Source organism: Stegodyphus dumicola, chromosome 4 (genome assembly GCF_044657685.1).
Source record: "Stegodyphus dumicola isolate Sdum_Otavi_A_Nest chromosome 4, ASM4465768v1".
NCBI lineage: Eukaryota > Metazoa > Arthropoda > Arachnida > Araneae > Eresidae > Stegodyphus > Stegodyphus dumicola.
Window position 1 is genome coordinate 162,887,410 of NC_140771.1, and position 14,584 is coordinate 162,901,993.

At 33.7% G+C, this 14,584-nt stretch overlaps 1 protein-coding gene across 2 annotated transcripts in view; it reads left to right on the top strand.

The window, feature by feature from the left end:
• LOC118180484 (germ cell nuclear acidic protein-like) overlaps positions 1–14,584 on the top strand; it is a 108,050-nt gene that overhangs the window by 3,083 nt on the left and 90,383 nt on the right. For both annotated transcript variants that reach the window (XM_085815722.1, XM_085815723.1), the window contains exon 3: positions 10,772–10,817. In XM_085815722.1, the coding sequence (XP_085671848.1) occupies positions 10,772–10,817 (46 nt within the window). The remainder of the gene's footprint in view (positions 1–10,771; positions 10,818–14,584) is intronic.

The window sequence follows — 14,584 nt, forward strand, 5'->3', positions numbered from 1 at the left end:
TATACTCATAGTAAATGTATGGCTAATCTTTGGAATATGGTAACAGGTAGTTTGGCGACATTTTGGAGGCGATAAAGGTTACTACCTAGGACTTTGGGAATAATGTGAGAAGTACTCAGTTCCGATTACGCATTATTTTGTGTGAGGGAAATGAGAGATCATGAGATATGTCATGTGACATTAATGGACGAATCACTGTTCTTTAATCGGAAAAGGGGATAAATTTGTAAAAATATCTGCGGTACTTTATAGTATTAATTTCATTCTATGTTCTGTGAAACAGTGTTGTTTAATATTTGGATTCCATGGCCCTATATAAAGTAAATTCAAAATTTTTATTGCATTTATGTGTAATTGAAAAGAATTGCTTAATTGCGGATAAGTATGAATGTCCAACATGTGAGAATGAAATGAGATTGTGTGAAAGGAAGGATATTACAGATAAGTTTGAATGGCGGTGCAAGAAATCTGGTGAAAATGGACATTTTGTTATCAGCCATGCACTCAAGATTCTGTAGAAGATTAGGTAAGTTAGTATTTTTAATTATTTGAGGATATTATTTTTATGCATTGTTCTAAATGTAAGGAGTAAATAAATTAATATGGTATTATTGGAAAATTGTTATTAGCAATGATTTAGTTTAAAATAATTAGGATTGTAAGCTAATTTTATTAATTTAATGTATGTGCTTATTTATATTTTAAGTAGTGTTTTTTAATTTAATTATATTTTAATTTAATGATTGTCATTTTGAGAGTTATATGTTTGTAGTATTTTGGAATATGTTTGAGTAGAAGTAACTGTGCATGGAAAGAATTTAAGTATTTGTAACCATTTTTAATGTTTGCGTTATAAATTGGCAGGTGAGGTTTATAATAGATAATTTAGAGGGAAAAGTTTTTGGATATTTTATTTATTTTATACGTGCAAATGTTCATCCTTGGAAAGGGTATATACTTTTTCCCGATCAGGTTATTTCATATATGTCCTTTTTACCGAATTTAAAGATTCACAAAATTTTCCTGCATTTTCATGCAAATTTTTTTAATTTATGAGAAAATAGCTGTGTAGATGGATAAAGTCAAGAGTGTGCGCAATGCCATTTTTGTGCAATTCTGGGATTTTTTTTAAGTAAAAATAAGTCGATGTGTATGTGCGATACTGAAAAACGCGGCAAGGAGTTTGCAATTCTGCACTTTTTCCTAATTTTGCAGTTAATATTTGTCATGATTAAGCAGTTTTGTTCCATAAAATTTCTAGCATAAGTGTATTTCGGCTAGCAGATTGTTGGAAAAAGTGTTGAGTAAATAAAAAAAAAAAAGAAACATGTCTTTACTTGTTGAGACAAAATGGCGGCGAAAAAAAAATAGAGTTGCTGTAGCAGACTTGGTCGCCAAATTTTTGCCAAAAAATCGCCAAGTTACCATAATCGAAAGATTAACCAAATGTATTTATTTACATTTGCCTTCCATCTTAAAAAAACGTTTTCAACCAAAAATTAATCCATTATTTTTAATGATATTTATTTTTTTAAAGTTTCGAATGCTTTACTATGTGTAAAAAGAGCGTTTTTCAAGATGGCTGACGATTGCACCAAACTAAATCGCCAAAAATCCGTGCAACCGTCTACCAAAGTAGCAACATACCGACTAACTTGCCAATCGAAATTTTTTCGTTTTCAATAACCTCTCTGTCACTTTCTTCACTATCGGAAGCGGTACATCGAAACATGCTTTCGCTTTGTAGATCCTTTGGCAGCTCCAGAATCAGAAACTCTTTTTGACATAATCAAAAGTTCAAGCTTACTTTTTATAAAATTGCTCTAACAGTCTGCAAAAAATAATAAGCCTGATCCAATTAGAAGATTAAGGAACAAGGCAATCTGCAACATTAACTGAAATAGATAATTAGATAATTTTAGCCTAGCTTATACCATCTGTTATACATTAAACGCGCATGTGTAAACGTATTATGTGCATGCATAAACGTATTATGCACATGCGTAAATGTATTATGCGCATGTGTAAGCGCATTATGCATTTAATAATGCGCATAAAGTTTGTAGCTTTGAGGTCCGAATTATAGATCATTCCAGATTAAAGACTTTGTACTGTATTATTTTACATTACAATTACAAAATTGTTCTAAATAATATTAAGAATTTTTTTTTTTTTTTTTTTTTTTTTTTTTTTTTGCAGTATAGCAAAACAGTGTTATTTTTATTGTTTTTATACAATGAATTGTGCAAAACACAAAGTATGAATTAGGATGTTTCTTATTAATAAAACTGTTTCAGAAAGTGCCAAAATATAATGCCTAAAGTGACTAGGCAGCCTAATTTAATCAGCCTAATATTCGTTTTAGAGATTTAAATCTGGTTTGAAATACATTCTGAATTTTAAAATTGTATTGAAAACAAATTGCTATCTTCTGAAATAATGTCCATAATTGTAAAATCTATTATCTCTAATTCCTATAATCCTTCCAACATTATAGTTAGATCAAAGCCAACTTTAAATATGTGACTTTAAATAGCTCAAATACTCATGATATGATATTGATCAGCTAGGAGTCATTTGATTTGTAATAATATTATGTATTGAAAATAAGATATAAATAATCCATCTACAGTGCAAAGTTCGTAATCCGGACTCGTTGGGACTTCAGCGATTCTGGATTAGGAGTTTTTCCGGATAACAGATCATCAATTTAAATCCGGTAAGATGGCATGCAGAAACTATACAATTAAAAATATGATGACATAATTTATGAAATAAAGAGCAATTATGATCTAAAGGGTACCAAATTTTACAAAAAAAAAAAAAAAAAAAAAAAAAAAAAAAAAAAAAAAAAAGAAAGAAGAAGCTTAATATTTATTTGTGTACTTTATTAAACATTTCTTTCAATGTGCGCATGCTTAATGTATGCGCATTCTTTACGTGCATGCATAAAGTTTGTGGCTTTGAGGTCTGGATTATAGATCATTCCGGATAATGGACGTCTGGATTACGGACTTTGTACTGTATTATTTATTTTTAGTTGATAAAAATTATTAAAAAAATCTAGGTTTTTTTCTCTTTCTTTCTTTTTTAATGCTACTCAGTATTACAAAAAAAATTAATAATTACTACATCTTTGTCATTCATTTTCTTGTTCAGACCAACCAATAACATCATCTAATAAGAAATATGGGTAATGTGATTTAAAAATGCGATGCTGAGTATGTATATTATACGCAAGAAACCATAATACGGGTCTAATGAGCACATTACCGCACAACGCAAACTCCAAATTTTCATTGGTGAATCAGCTCTCTATGGCAGTTAGATTGTATTGAATCCATTAAAATATACACTTTTGATAATGCATGCATGCTTTGAATTAAAACTTTTATTATATCAGAGCATTCTTTGGCAATAAACAGCTTGTAAAAATGTATAACTCTGGGCTTACTTTAATTGATAAATATACTTGGTTCATCCTCTCAGTTCTTCAACTGTTAAATGTGGAAAATCTGCCAAGCTATTTTCTGTCATTTCTTGCCAGATAAGTCATTTTTTAACCCCATTTCATGATTTACTTATGCTTCTAAATCATCTAATGTTCTGCCTGCAATTATTCTACTAATTTCATCATCTTATGGTCTAAAGTCATTGCAAATACTACACATTATTCTAACATAGTCTCCTATGTCGGGCTTAATTTCTAAGATTAGAAGTGCCAGAGCCCTATGGAAGACTGTCAGCAAAGAGGAACAAGAGAAAATAAATAAATAAAATGACTATTAAACTCATTAATAATTTTAAAATTAAAGAGTTAATTATTATCAAATGAATTGATAGCTATTTATTTAATGTTTATAAATTGTTATTCAATCAATAATTATTATATAATTAATTAATTATAATTTAATTGATAATTATTAGATAATTAATTAATTATAATTTAATTGATAATTATTAGATAATTAATTATTATTTATTGAAATAATTAAATAAAATGTAAAGAGATAAATTGAAATTTAATGTGTGGTTTTTAATATAATTTTATTGTTAAAATAAAATTTTCAAGATAAAATTTCTACTGAAATTGTTATTCAATTACATAAAAGAAGTGCCGCAGTCTTCTTATTCAGGGCTCAGGTGCGTTCCGGCTAGAATTATGATTTATTACAGAAACTAAGAAGCACCGGAGCTGACACCCGGTGGGCTCCGGCTCAATTTAAGCTCTGATCTTAAAGGGGGGGGAGTTCTTTTATCATCACAAAAAAGTTAAATATACTTAAATTATAACTGAAGAAAATTCCAAGGCAAAACAGAATGAGGGTATAACAAAATGAGGATAACAAAAAATGAGGGAAATCTTGGTGAGAGAGAACGTTCTCTTTGACCGCGGCTCTCTGCTGATATAATCATAGCCATCAAGCAGATGTGTTTAAGGGGTAAAATGAGTCCTGAATCTGACTCCTAAGGATGAATGTAAAGTTGCTGGTTACGCTTCCCCCCCCATTAGTAAATACTGTGGGAAGACGATGTATAGGACATGCTTCAGCAGTTTATCTCAGTATTTCACTCTTATTGTACTTGCTGTGACTTAACGCACATTTAAGAACACAAATTTTCCTTCCTGCAAGGATAACTACCTGTAAGCATCGATAACAATAAACTAGATACGATGGCATGGCGAGAAATTTACGCATTCCTAAACAAACTCCCCCAAATTTATTGCTTTTCTTAAAGGGAAAAGTTTTCGCATGTGAGTGAGGGGACTTTAATTGAACGTCTCATGTTCTCATGAGTTCGTATTTCTAGGGAAATAGAGTATTGCAAAGTCTGCTTGTTGTTAAACTAAAACATTAGGAATTCTAAATTTTCTCCTTTAAATTGTGGTTCAGTTTTATAAAGAGAAGTACCAGAGCTCATCTTATTTAGGGCTCCGGTGCGCTCCGGCTAAAATTGTAATTTATCTTAAAAATTTAGAAGCACCGGAGCCGGGCTCTGATGCAATTTAAGCACTGCTCCTATGTATGGCTCTTGTGAATTAGGCTTCATGTGATTTTAAATACTTCAAATATTTTTTATTAGCCTATTTGCAATTTCTACTACCTATCGTGCAGATGTCACTAATTGTGACTCATGATTACTGGAGAAGCCCTCATGTGCTAATTCAGTAGTATGTGGCTTTGTTTCTGCAAAAAATGTGGCTTTCTGACATTCAAGTTAAGTTCTTCCATCAGTTTGCTACTATCTCTAAATTCCCTGTCAACTATTATATAAATTTCATATAACCAGCTTCTTAATCCTTCTGCTTGTTTTCTCATGTGATCTGTTACATGTTGTCTTATGCGAGACATCATACTAAAATTTTTTCTGTCAGCAAAGGAAGACCCTAAAGTATCTTAAATGCATCCTATTGTACTCGCAATTAACATTAGCATTACAAGCAGTCTGCCAGTGTGTAACAAATAGGTTGAAATAACTTCAAAAATAGTACTTAGGACTCTTCTCAATTTAAGTATAGGTCCTATCTAATGCCAAAATTAATTTGTCTTCTCTTTGAATGAGCATAGTTTTAGAAAACCTCTTGGTAAAAGTATATTTTAGGGTACCCCTTGGCAAAACTTGACGATTTTTGCGGTACACAGATGCCGAGTTTGTGCAATTCTTTGACTTGTTATTTTAGGTTGCGTATCGGTGATTTTTCGCGCAAAAATCACCGCTACACAAAGCCAAAATAACAAGACAAAGAATTGCACAAACTCAGTATCCATATACACATCAACCTATTTTCACTTAAAAAAACATCCCAGAATTGCACAAAAATGGCATTGCACACTCTCTTGACTTTATCTATATACACATCGGCCTATTTTCACTTAAAAAAACATCAGAGAATTGCACAAACTAGGTTTTGCATACTCCCTTGACTTTGTCCATGTACACATAGAACTATATTCACTTAAAAAGGTCAAAGGAGCAGCCAACAAAAAATATATAATCTGAATAAACTACATTTTAAATCAAACAATGAAATAACATAAAAAAGCAAATTTATCTTAGCACTAAATGAAGGAAATATCCACCTACCTTATTTACGAATTTACGCGTCTTCAATCAAACAAAATTCCTTAACAGCATCCAAATGCTTCTTAAAATTATCTGAACTAGAATCTGTACACTGCTCTCGCCACATAAATTCACAAAAATAAGAGTCGAAAATATCCGATGTTCGACCATACGCATTTGCTTTCTTCAAACAGGACACTTAATAATGGCTACTAAGTAAACATTCATGTACACACCAGTCAATTAATGCTTTTTTCCCTTTCGTTCCAAATCCTACAGAAACTTCAAATTAATCTTACCACACTAAGCCAATTTACTGTGTAAACCACAAAATAACAACGTACTAATCCATCACACACAAATCCGACACACACTTCCAAATTTTTTCCCATGATTCAAATTCACCATAACCAATTACATCATAATAGGGTTTCCATAGCATTCAACTGCTCAGGTTGTCATAAATGAGACAACAACTTGGTGAGAAATGAAACAACAATTTGATGATAAATGAAGCAGCAATTTCGCTATAATACACGGGGTACCCTAAAGTCAACTCTAACCAACCTCTTATATGATTTTGAACAAAATTCTCTCTTTATATGATTCAAGCCAAGATGCAGCGGCACGAACTCCTCTATTAAAGATTTTTGATTAGAATAAATGCATCTTTTATTACATCTTTGAATAACATAAAGTGTAATAAGAGAGCTCAGTTCGAAATTTTGTTAAGACTGATAATCTAATTCTAGCACTTCTGCTCGTAGAACTTCTAGCCGGCTTTTTAGAAAGTTTAGCATATTAAAATGCTCAATGCAAGTTCTGTTTAGTCACCAGTAATCATCATTTATCAGCATACTAATTCAGAAGTCAAACAACAAAAATCAGCGTTATATTTACAAAATTTTCACAGGACTAGTTTCGATGGTTTTACCGAACCACCATCTTCAGCTGCAAAACCGCAAATGAACCAGATAGGAAATAATGATTAGATAAGAAAAGAAAGCCTGGACAAGAATAAGCAAGTGGCGCCATCTGTTGGTGAAACCAGAACTAAAACATAATTTCTTTAAAGGCCGAAGGCAAATTTGGATTGGAATTAGGATCGTTAACTAGAACAGAAAGATTTTTATGAATGTGAAATGCCTCTAGAAAATCCAGTTCTCCAATGGAAGATGTTTTTTGAATAATTTTGGCAGCAGAAAAACTGAAAGGGGGGTTTTCGGACCAACAATGTTGAGCAACAGAAGACTTCTGTGTTTCCTTTTTTCTAACATGTGCCTCATGTTCCTTGACGCGAAATTTTAAGGCTCTCCTAGTTTGGCCAATGTAAATTAAACCACACTGGCAAGGAATCCTATAAATACCCCAGGAATTCATATCCGGAATGGGGTCCTTGAGTATGGAACTCGGAATTTTATTGATGGGAGAATAAACAACCCGAAAGTTAAATTTCTGCAAAATATGTGCAACTTTATAGCTAATTGATGGATTAGCCATGGGGCTTCCCATGGCTAATCCCTCAGTTTGCTTGTAATATTTATTTTGGAAAACAAAATGTGTTTGTTTCAAACAGAGTTGAGTAAGAGAAATTAGCTCATCAATTTCGATGCAAGAGAAATGAAATTCGCGAAGTCTGGTTTCTAGACATCTTAATGCACCCTCCACTGGGACATTGGTGAATAATGATTTTACATCAAAAGAAACCATGAGTAAATTACTAGGAGAAATGTTTTTAACCTTTTTTACAAACTCTATTGAATTTTTTATGGTGTAAATGTTATTGTCTAATAGAGTGGAAAATCTAGAAACTAAATATTTAGCTAATGGACTTGAGGTAGTACCTAAATTTGATACAATAGGGCGGAAAGTAATACCACTTTTATGAATTTTGGGAAGAGCATATAATCTGGCACAATTCGCAACAGATGGGATAAGCGAATGTTTTAAGTTGCTTGAAATGATTTGCGAAGATTTGATCGCAGTTTTTATTTTGGACAAGTCCGAAGGTGAGGATCTTTAGGGATCGGATTATATGGTTCTTCGTTTAAGAGTTTAGTGACACCATCAATGTAAGTGTTCTTATCCATGACGACTATCTGGCCACCTTTGTCGGCCTTTGAAATGATAATATCCGGGTTAGAATGAATTTCATGCATTGTAGCTCTTTCTCTCACAGTTAGATTTGGTTTCAAAGGTTTATTATTGAATTTCACATTATGAGCGATAAGCTTATCGCTCATAATGTGAAATTCAATAATAAACCTTTGAAACCAAATCTAACTGCGAGAGAAAGAGCTACAACAGTGGGATAATAACTATCCCACTGTTTCATGAGCTGAAGGAGTTCAGGGCTCTGGTGATTACTTGTGAATAAAGACTTAAATATAATCATAGTATTGTTTCATACATTTTCATTTGGACACTCAACCCCCGCATATATATAAATTTAATTCTATTCAAGTTTAGTATTTATCAACATTTCTATACTTTTTATTGTTTAATAAATAAAGCACATTAAAAATAATCTAAATCTGAATAGATGCATATGTAATTTTTAAGTTTTGGAAAGGAGGAGGGAGTGAACTTATTATTCTTATAGCAGTGGTGGAAGGCGTACATAGGGTGAAAGGTATTAAGAACCCCTGATCTAAATGATTTTAACAGCAGTGAACTCTTTAGTATATAATAAATCCATTGCCTATAAAAAAACTTAAAACGAGCTTCTAATGGTATAATCTTGTTTTGACTCTTGCGTGCAATGGATCACTTATAAGTGCCAGCAGTACAATTAACAGTAATCGCAGTATTTTTGCAGAAATGTAATAGTTTTTTCTCTTATTTCTGCAGAAGCATTACACTCATGGGAATTATATGATCATATGGTCCTGATTCTTCCGAAAAATTCTCATGATTTCTCAACTCGATAGAGCCCAAAGTATATCTATTATGGCATTTATAACCTTCCAAATAATATTTACCACAAACTTTGCTGTTTAACATCAAATTGGATTTTTTAAGATTTAAGTATAATAATCCCATATTTTATTAGTATTTAAAATCATCTAAAGATTTCAGAACTTCGCAGCAATGGCAAGTATAATACTTAATCAATTCATAATACGATATTTATGTTTAAACAAAAAAAAAACTAAAACAAAACACAGTTGTTCTGATCAGCAAATAACAGTCAGCAACCAAGTAAATACAGAGAAGATAAAATATTAAATTGCTTTCAGTTATATAAAACTTTCCTTGTATGTTATCCTAACGCAATTTTGTATAAGTTCATTTTGATTATTGTTTATGTCAAAGATTTTATGTTCTCACCTTGCATATTTAAAAATCTTTCAGTACTCATTTGTGCTTGATATAAAACACCAGCTAAAACCACATAAAATTATTATTCTTATATCAGCAGCCTTTATCGAAGATCAGAATGTAAACTGTGTAAAATGCAATATCTTCAAATGTTGAAAATGGAAGTAAAAGTTTTTTTTTTAAATTTATTTTATTTTTATTTATTTATTTATTTTTTAATAATCGTTCATTGTATTTACAAAAACTTGTTGTTGGAGCCAAAATAAAGGGTCTTATCACCACCTCTTCTTTTCTAGAGTTTTTCTTAATGCTGACATAGCTTAAAGATATAGCAGATTCATATGTACATTTTAAATACATGCAGTATTTTCTTTTGGACTTTAAATTTATGCTGTGTATTCTTTTTAACTTTTTGGTGAGCTTGTATCGGGAGAAATTAGATCAGAAAGTATAAAATTTATTTTCTTTAATAGTTTAAAATAAATTTGTTAATTACTTGATAACATTTAAGGTTCTCAAATTAATAATAATGCATCATTATACTTTTCTGTTAGAGAGCTACCGATTTTTTCTATGCAAGTATGAAAGGTGGTGATCTTTTTACCAGAACATGTCATGTGGTATGCATGCGTGTTTTTCCCCATCTATAAATTATTCTTATAACTAGAAATTGTTTGCAGTCAAAAATATCCACCAAAGTACCTGGGCATGAGCATAAAAGTAAAATACTTGCATTCTATTTACAGTTCTGTTTTATGCTTAGAATGGTACTATAATAGTGAAATCAAGTTCATTAGTAATGTTTTTAATTTATTCCATTCTTGTCTGCTAACAGATCCTTTTTTCCTAACTAAAAGTCCTTAATTTTGTTAAAGAAATGTGTGTATAATTTCTTTTCACAATGTAATTTATTTGTGTCATTTTATTGTTTTCCAAATTTGCGAAGAGTAATACTTCGAGGGATAAACTTAAATACTTCAGTGTTTATGCCAGGTTTTACTGCAAGCTGTGTCTCAAAGTAGAATGCATTATTAGTTAGACTGGTTTTGTTGTGAAAATTATAAAGTAGTTTGAGCTTTTTAATGCTTGTAAGAGCTACACCTGCAGCAAAAAATTCATTTAATCTCACGATCATGATCCGGGTGAGGATATGTAAAGAAATTTATAAATGAGTTTTCTTGTATTGTAATTTGTGTTGAATGCAATCCAGATTGTTAAATACACATTATTTATATGACTGAGATTATTTTTTAAAAATACATTTAATGTTTATTTCCTAAAATATATTGTTAATGCTATCCTTATTTCAAAATATACAACACATCAGCAGATTTAAGTTATTATTTAAGTAAAATTATTCATATTTTATGCTTTTTTCTTTTAGTTTTATTTGCTACTAAAGAAAATCTGTCAAGGTTGACTCTTAACAGGTATGCTAAAATGCAATTTTCTTTGATATTTTAAATTACTTATTTATTTTAATTTCTTGTTATTTTTATTTGTAGAAAATTTAGCAGGCCAGTCTGCATGCAGTATTTTAATTGCTCTTCTATTCGTACATGGTGTAAACTTCTCCACCATTCTTATAAATATCAGTTTTTTTTTTATCATTCAGCCACTGAAACATTCTAATGAACGTAATTAATCCAAAAGAAGAAAGCAAAGCATAACTACAAGTACAAAAAATCATAATTTGAAACAAGCTTTATTGAGCAGTAAAACTTTAGTTGTTTTGTTGCTGTAGGATGGTATCTTGGTCTACAAACAAAATTCATTCTTAAAGGTAATTCAATATCCAAAATGCTTCTATATGAACCCCTCAGGAGGCTCACTTTTGTGAGTACGGGTGTGGCAATCCCAAGGTACCCTAGCCCTTCAGGGGATCATCTTCTTGGTGAGACGGGTGTCATGATCCTCTGGAATGTTTTCCCTTCCCTTCTCCCTTGTGGTTTCTCTCTACGGAGTTTGGGGCTTGTCACGAGAAACTGGAACAGCCCTTCTCTCTAGTTCTCGAGTGGCGAGAAAACTGCCCACGTGTTTGCCGTGCGTGGAGACCCATGTCGCTGGAAAGGAGGGTCCTGGTAGTTGAGGGGCGAGGTACTGTCCCCAACACACTACTTTGGCCTCTGCTTCAGCTAAACGGGACGCACCTTAGTCGTCCTCACGGGTGTCAATCGGCTGGTCACTAGTCCTTGTGTCAGTGGCTTGGGGTCAAGCTCTCGGGAGTACCTGCTTTCGGGAAAGCCGACTGTGGGGCTTCAGTTTGCGTATAGGTCCGGCTAGCCCTAGCACAGGAATCTGTGTTCCCTTGTTGGGCTCTGTGGTGGGCAGGGCCGTCGGACCCGAATCTTTTTTCCTTCACTATGGCTAACTCACATATATACTTAATTAAAGATTTCGAGGTCACTCCAGTCACTCAACCTAGTTCTGAAAAGTCTACTGCAAAAAAAATTACGTACAGATGCAAATGAAAAAAATCATAACAATAGTCCCCGTTTCCTAGTCATCTCTAGTCCTTCTGGCGAAATGCATAAGATGTCTCCTTTTGTAATAAACAAATGCATCCAGTCTTGTATTGGTGAGCCGAGAAATATAAAGCGTCTCCGCTCCGGAGACTTGCTTATTGAATACAACCTCAGCCACCCAGTCTGCTTCTTTACTTCAGATAACTAAACTTGGGCAAGCGAATGTCACTGTAACAGCACATAAGTCACTGAACTATTGTCGTGGTGTAATCTCAGAATTCGACCTTCTGTATGTTTCTGAAGAAGAGATTGCTTCTGAGCTATCCAACCAAAATGTCTGCTGTGTAAGGCGGATCAAGATGCGTAAAGAAGGTAAGTTGATAGACACGAAACACGTGATCCTTACCTTCAACACGCCTGATCCGCCTAAGAATATTAAGGTGGATATCTAAATATTCCTGTAAGACCTTATATTCCAAACCCTATGCGATGTTTCCAATGCCAGCGTTTCGGCCATACTAAGACGTCTTGTCGTGGCAGCCTCACATGCGCCAGGTGCTCACAGATTGGCCACAATTCTGATAATTGTACCGCTGCGCCTTTGTGTATAAATTGCAAGAGTGACCACCCAGCATTTTCTCGCTCGTGCCCAAAATGGAAATCGGAAAAAGAAATCCAGACTACAAAAGTTACTAGGACCATCTCGTATACTGAAGCCAGAAGATTAGTCCAAAGCACACAGCTTCGACCAAATGCATCTTATGCCAATGCTCTTAAATCATCTCATACAGTTGCCACCCAAACATCAATAGGCACACAGACTCTACCAAATAAAACCCAACCGTCTACATCCAATAAGAAAAAAGAAAATGCCACCCATATAGTACAAAAAAAAAAGGAACAGTTATTCAAAGTAAGCCCAAAACTGCCACACAAAAAATATCAAATAAAAATAGAAGTCACAGCAATAGCTCTCTTGATTAGATGATTTCTGAATCTGCAGATTCAGACAGTATGGAAGTAGAAGAGGGACTAGAAGTTCCCAGGCATCTACTTCCATGAAAAACAAAAGAACAGCACAGAAAAAACAAAAACCATTCATAATGGCCACCCTCGTGTCATGGAACTGTCATGGTTTCCACCGAAATTTGCTTGACATCAAATCTATAATAAATGCGTATCATCCTGTGTGCTTAGCAATACAGGAAACAAATCTGAAATCAGAACAGCATGCAAAACTTCGGAGGTTTTCTTTCGTCAGGAAGGATAACCTTGCAGGTGAGCGTGCCAGTGGAGGTGTAGGTCTCCTCACCTCACTGGATTATCCCTCCAATGTACTATCTTTGGCGATATCCCTCCAAGTTGTCGCTACTAAAATAAATTTTGATATTGTTGTTTCATTTGTTTCTTTGAATTTGCCTCCAAAGAGCACATTTATCAGCAAAATTTAAATAATCTAATAGAGCAGCTGCCTGAGCCTTTTATCATAATAGGAGATTTTAACGGCCATAGTCCACTCTGGGGTAGTAAAGATACAAATTGCCGAGGAAGACAAATTGAGCAGATGATTGAAGATCATAGCCTTTGTCTCCTGAATAATGGGCAGGATATGTACTTCTATGAGCCTTCAAGGAGATTCCACGCTCTCTACCGTGCCATCTGTTCACCATCTCTGTTGCCATTTTGTACTTTTAGTGTCGGAAATGACCTGTACAACAGCGATCATTATCCCATTTTTGTGTCTCTTGCACGAAGAGGAGCAAACCCCTTGTCGAGAGTCCCTCAATTTATTCTTGACAGGGCAGACTGGGAACTCTTCTCTTCCGTTGCAGAGCTGACAGATGAAATGGTAGAAGATGTGCATATTGATGATGCTGTTGAAGCTGTTACTAATACTATTATTCAGGCAGCTATTCTGTCCATTCCTAGAACATCAGGAAAAATGCTCAAATATACGAAACCATGGTGGAATTGCGACTGTCATGAAACACTGAAACAACAGAAAAAAAGCATGGGGTATTTTTCGTAGATATCCAACTCTGCGAAACCTCATAGCATTTAAAAGAGCCAAAGCAAATGCATGAAAAGTAAGGAGGCAGAGCCAAAGGAATTCTTGGATTTCCTACATGTCGTCAATTACATCCTCTACGCCTAGTAAGCGGGTTTGGGAAAGAGTTCGAAAAGCATGCGGAATATATAAAGACCACTCACTTTCCTTTTTGGAAAAAGATGGCCGAGTGATTAGCTCCATAGAAGAAATTGTGAATACTATTGGTGAGACATTTGCTGCTGTTTCTTCCAGCAGAAACTATTCACCTGCATTTCTCTCTATCAAGCAGCACTCTGAAATAAATCCCATCGCATTCAACTCTTCCAAATCTGAGCCTTATAATAGAGACTTTACTATTCTTGAATTAAGGAGAGCTTTGTTGCAGACACATAGGTCTTCTCCGGGTCTTGATGGCGTGAATTATGAAATGCTAAAGCATCTGTCCTATAAGTCACTGAATGCCCTTCTCACACTTTACAATAGAGTGTGGAAGGAGCGTACTTTTTCCAGTGCATGGAGGAGAGCTGTTGTAATTCCTATTGCTAAGCCAGGGAAAGATCCAAGGAATCCCTCCAACTATCGACCAATTGGCCTTTACGAGTTGCCTATGCAAGCTGTTTGAAAAACTGGTAAACAGCCGCCTAGTCTACTTCTTGGAAAAGAATAATATTATATCGCCTTA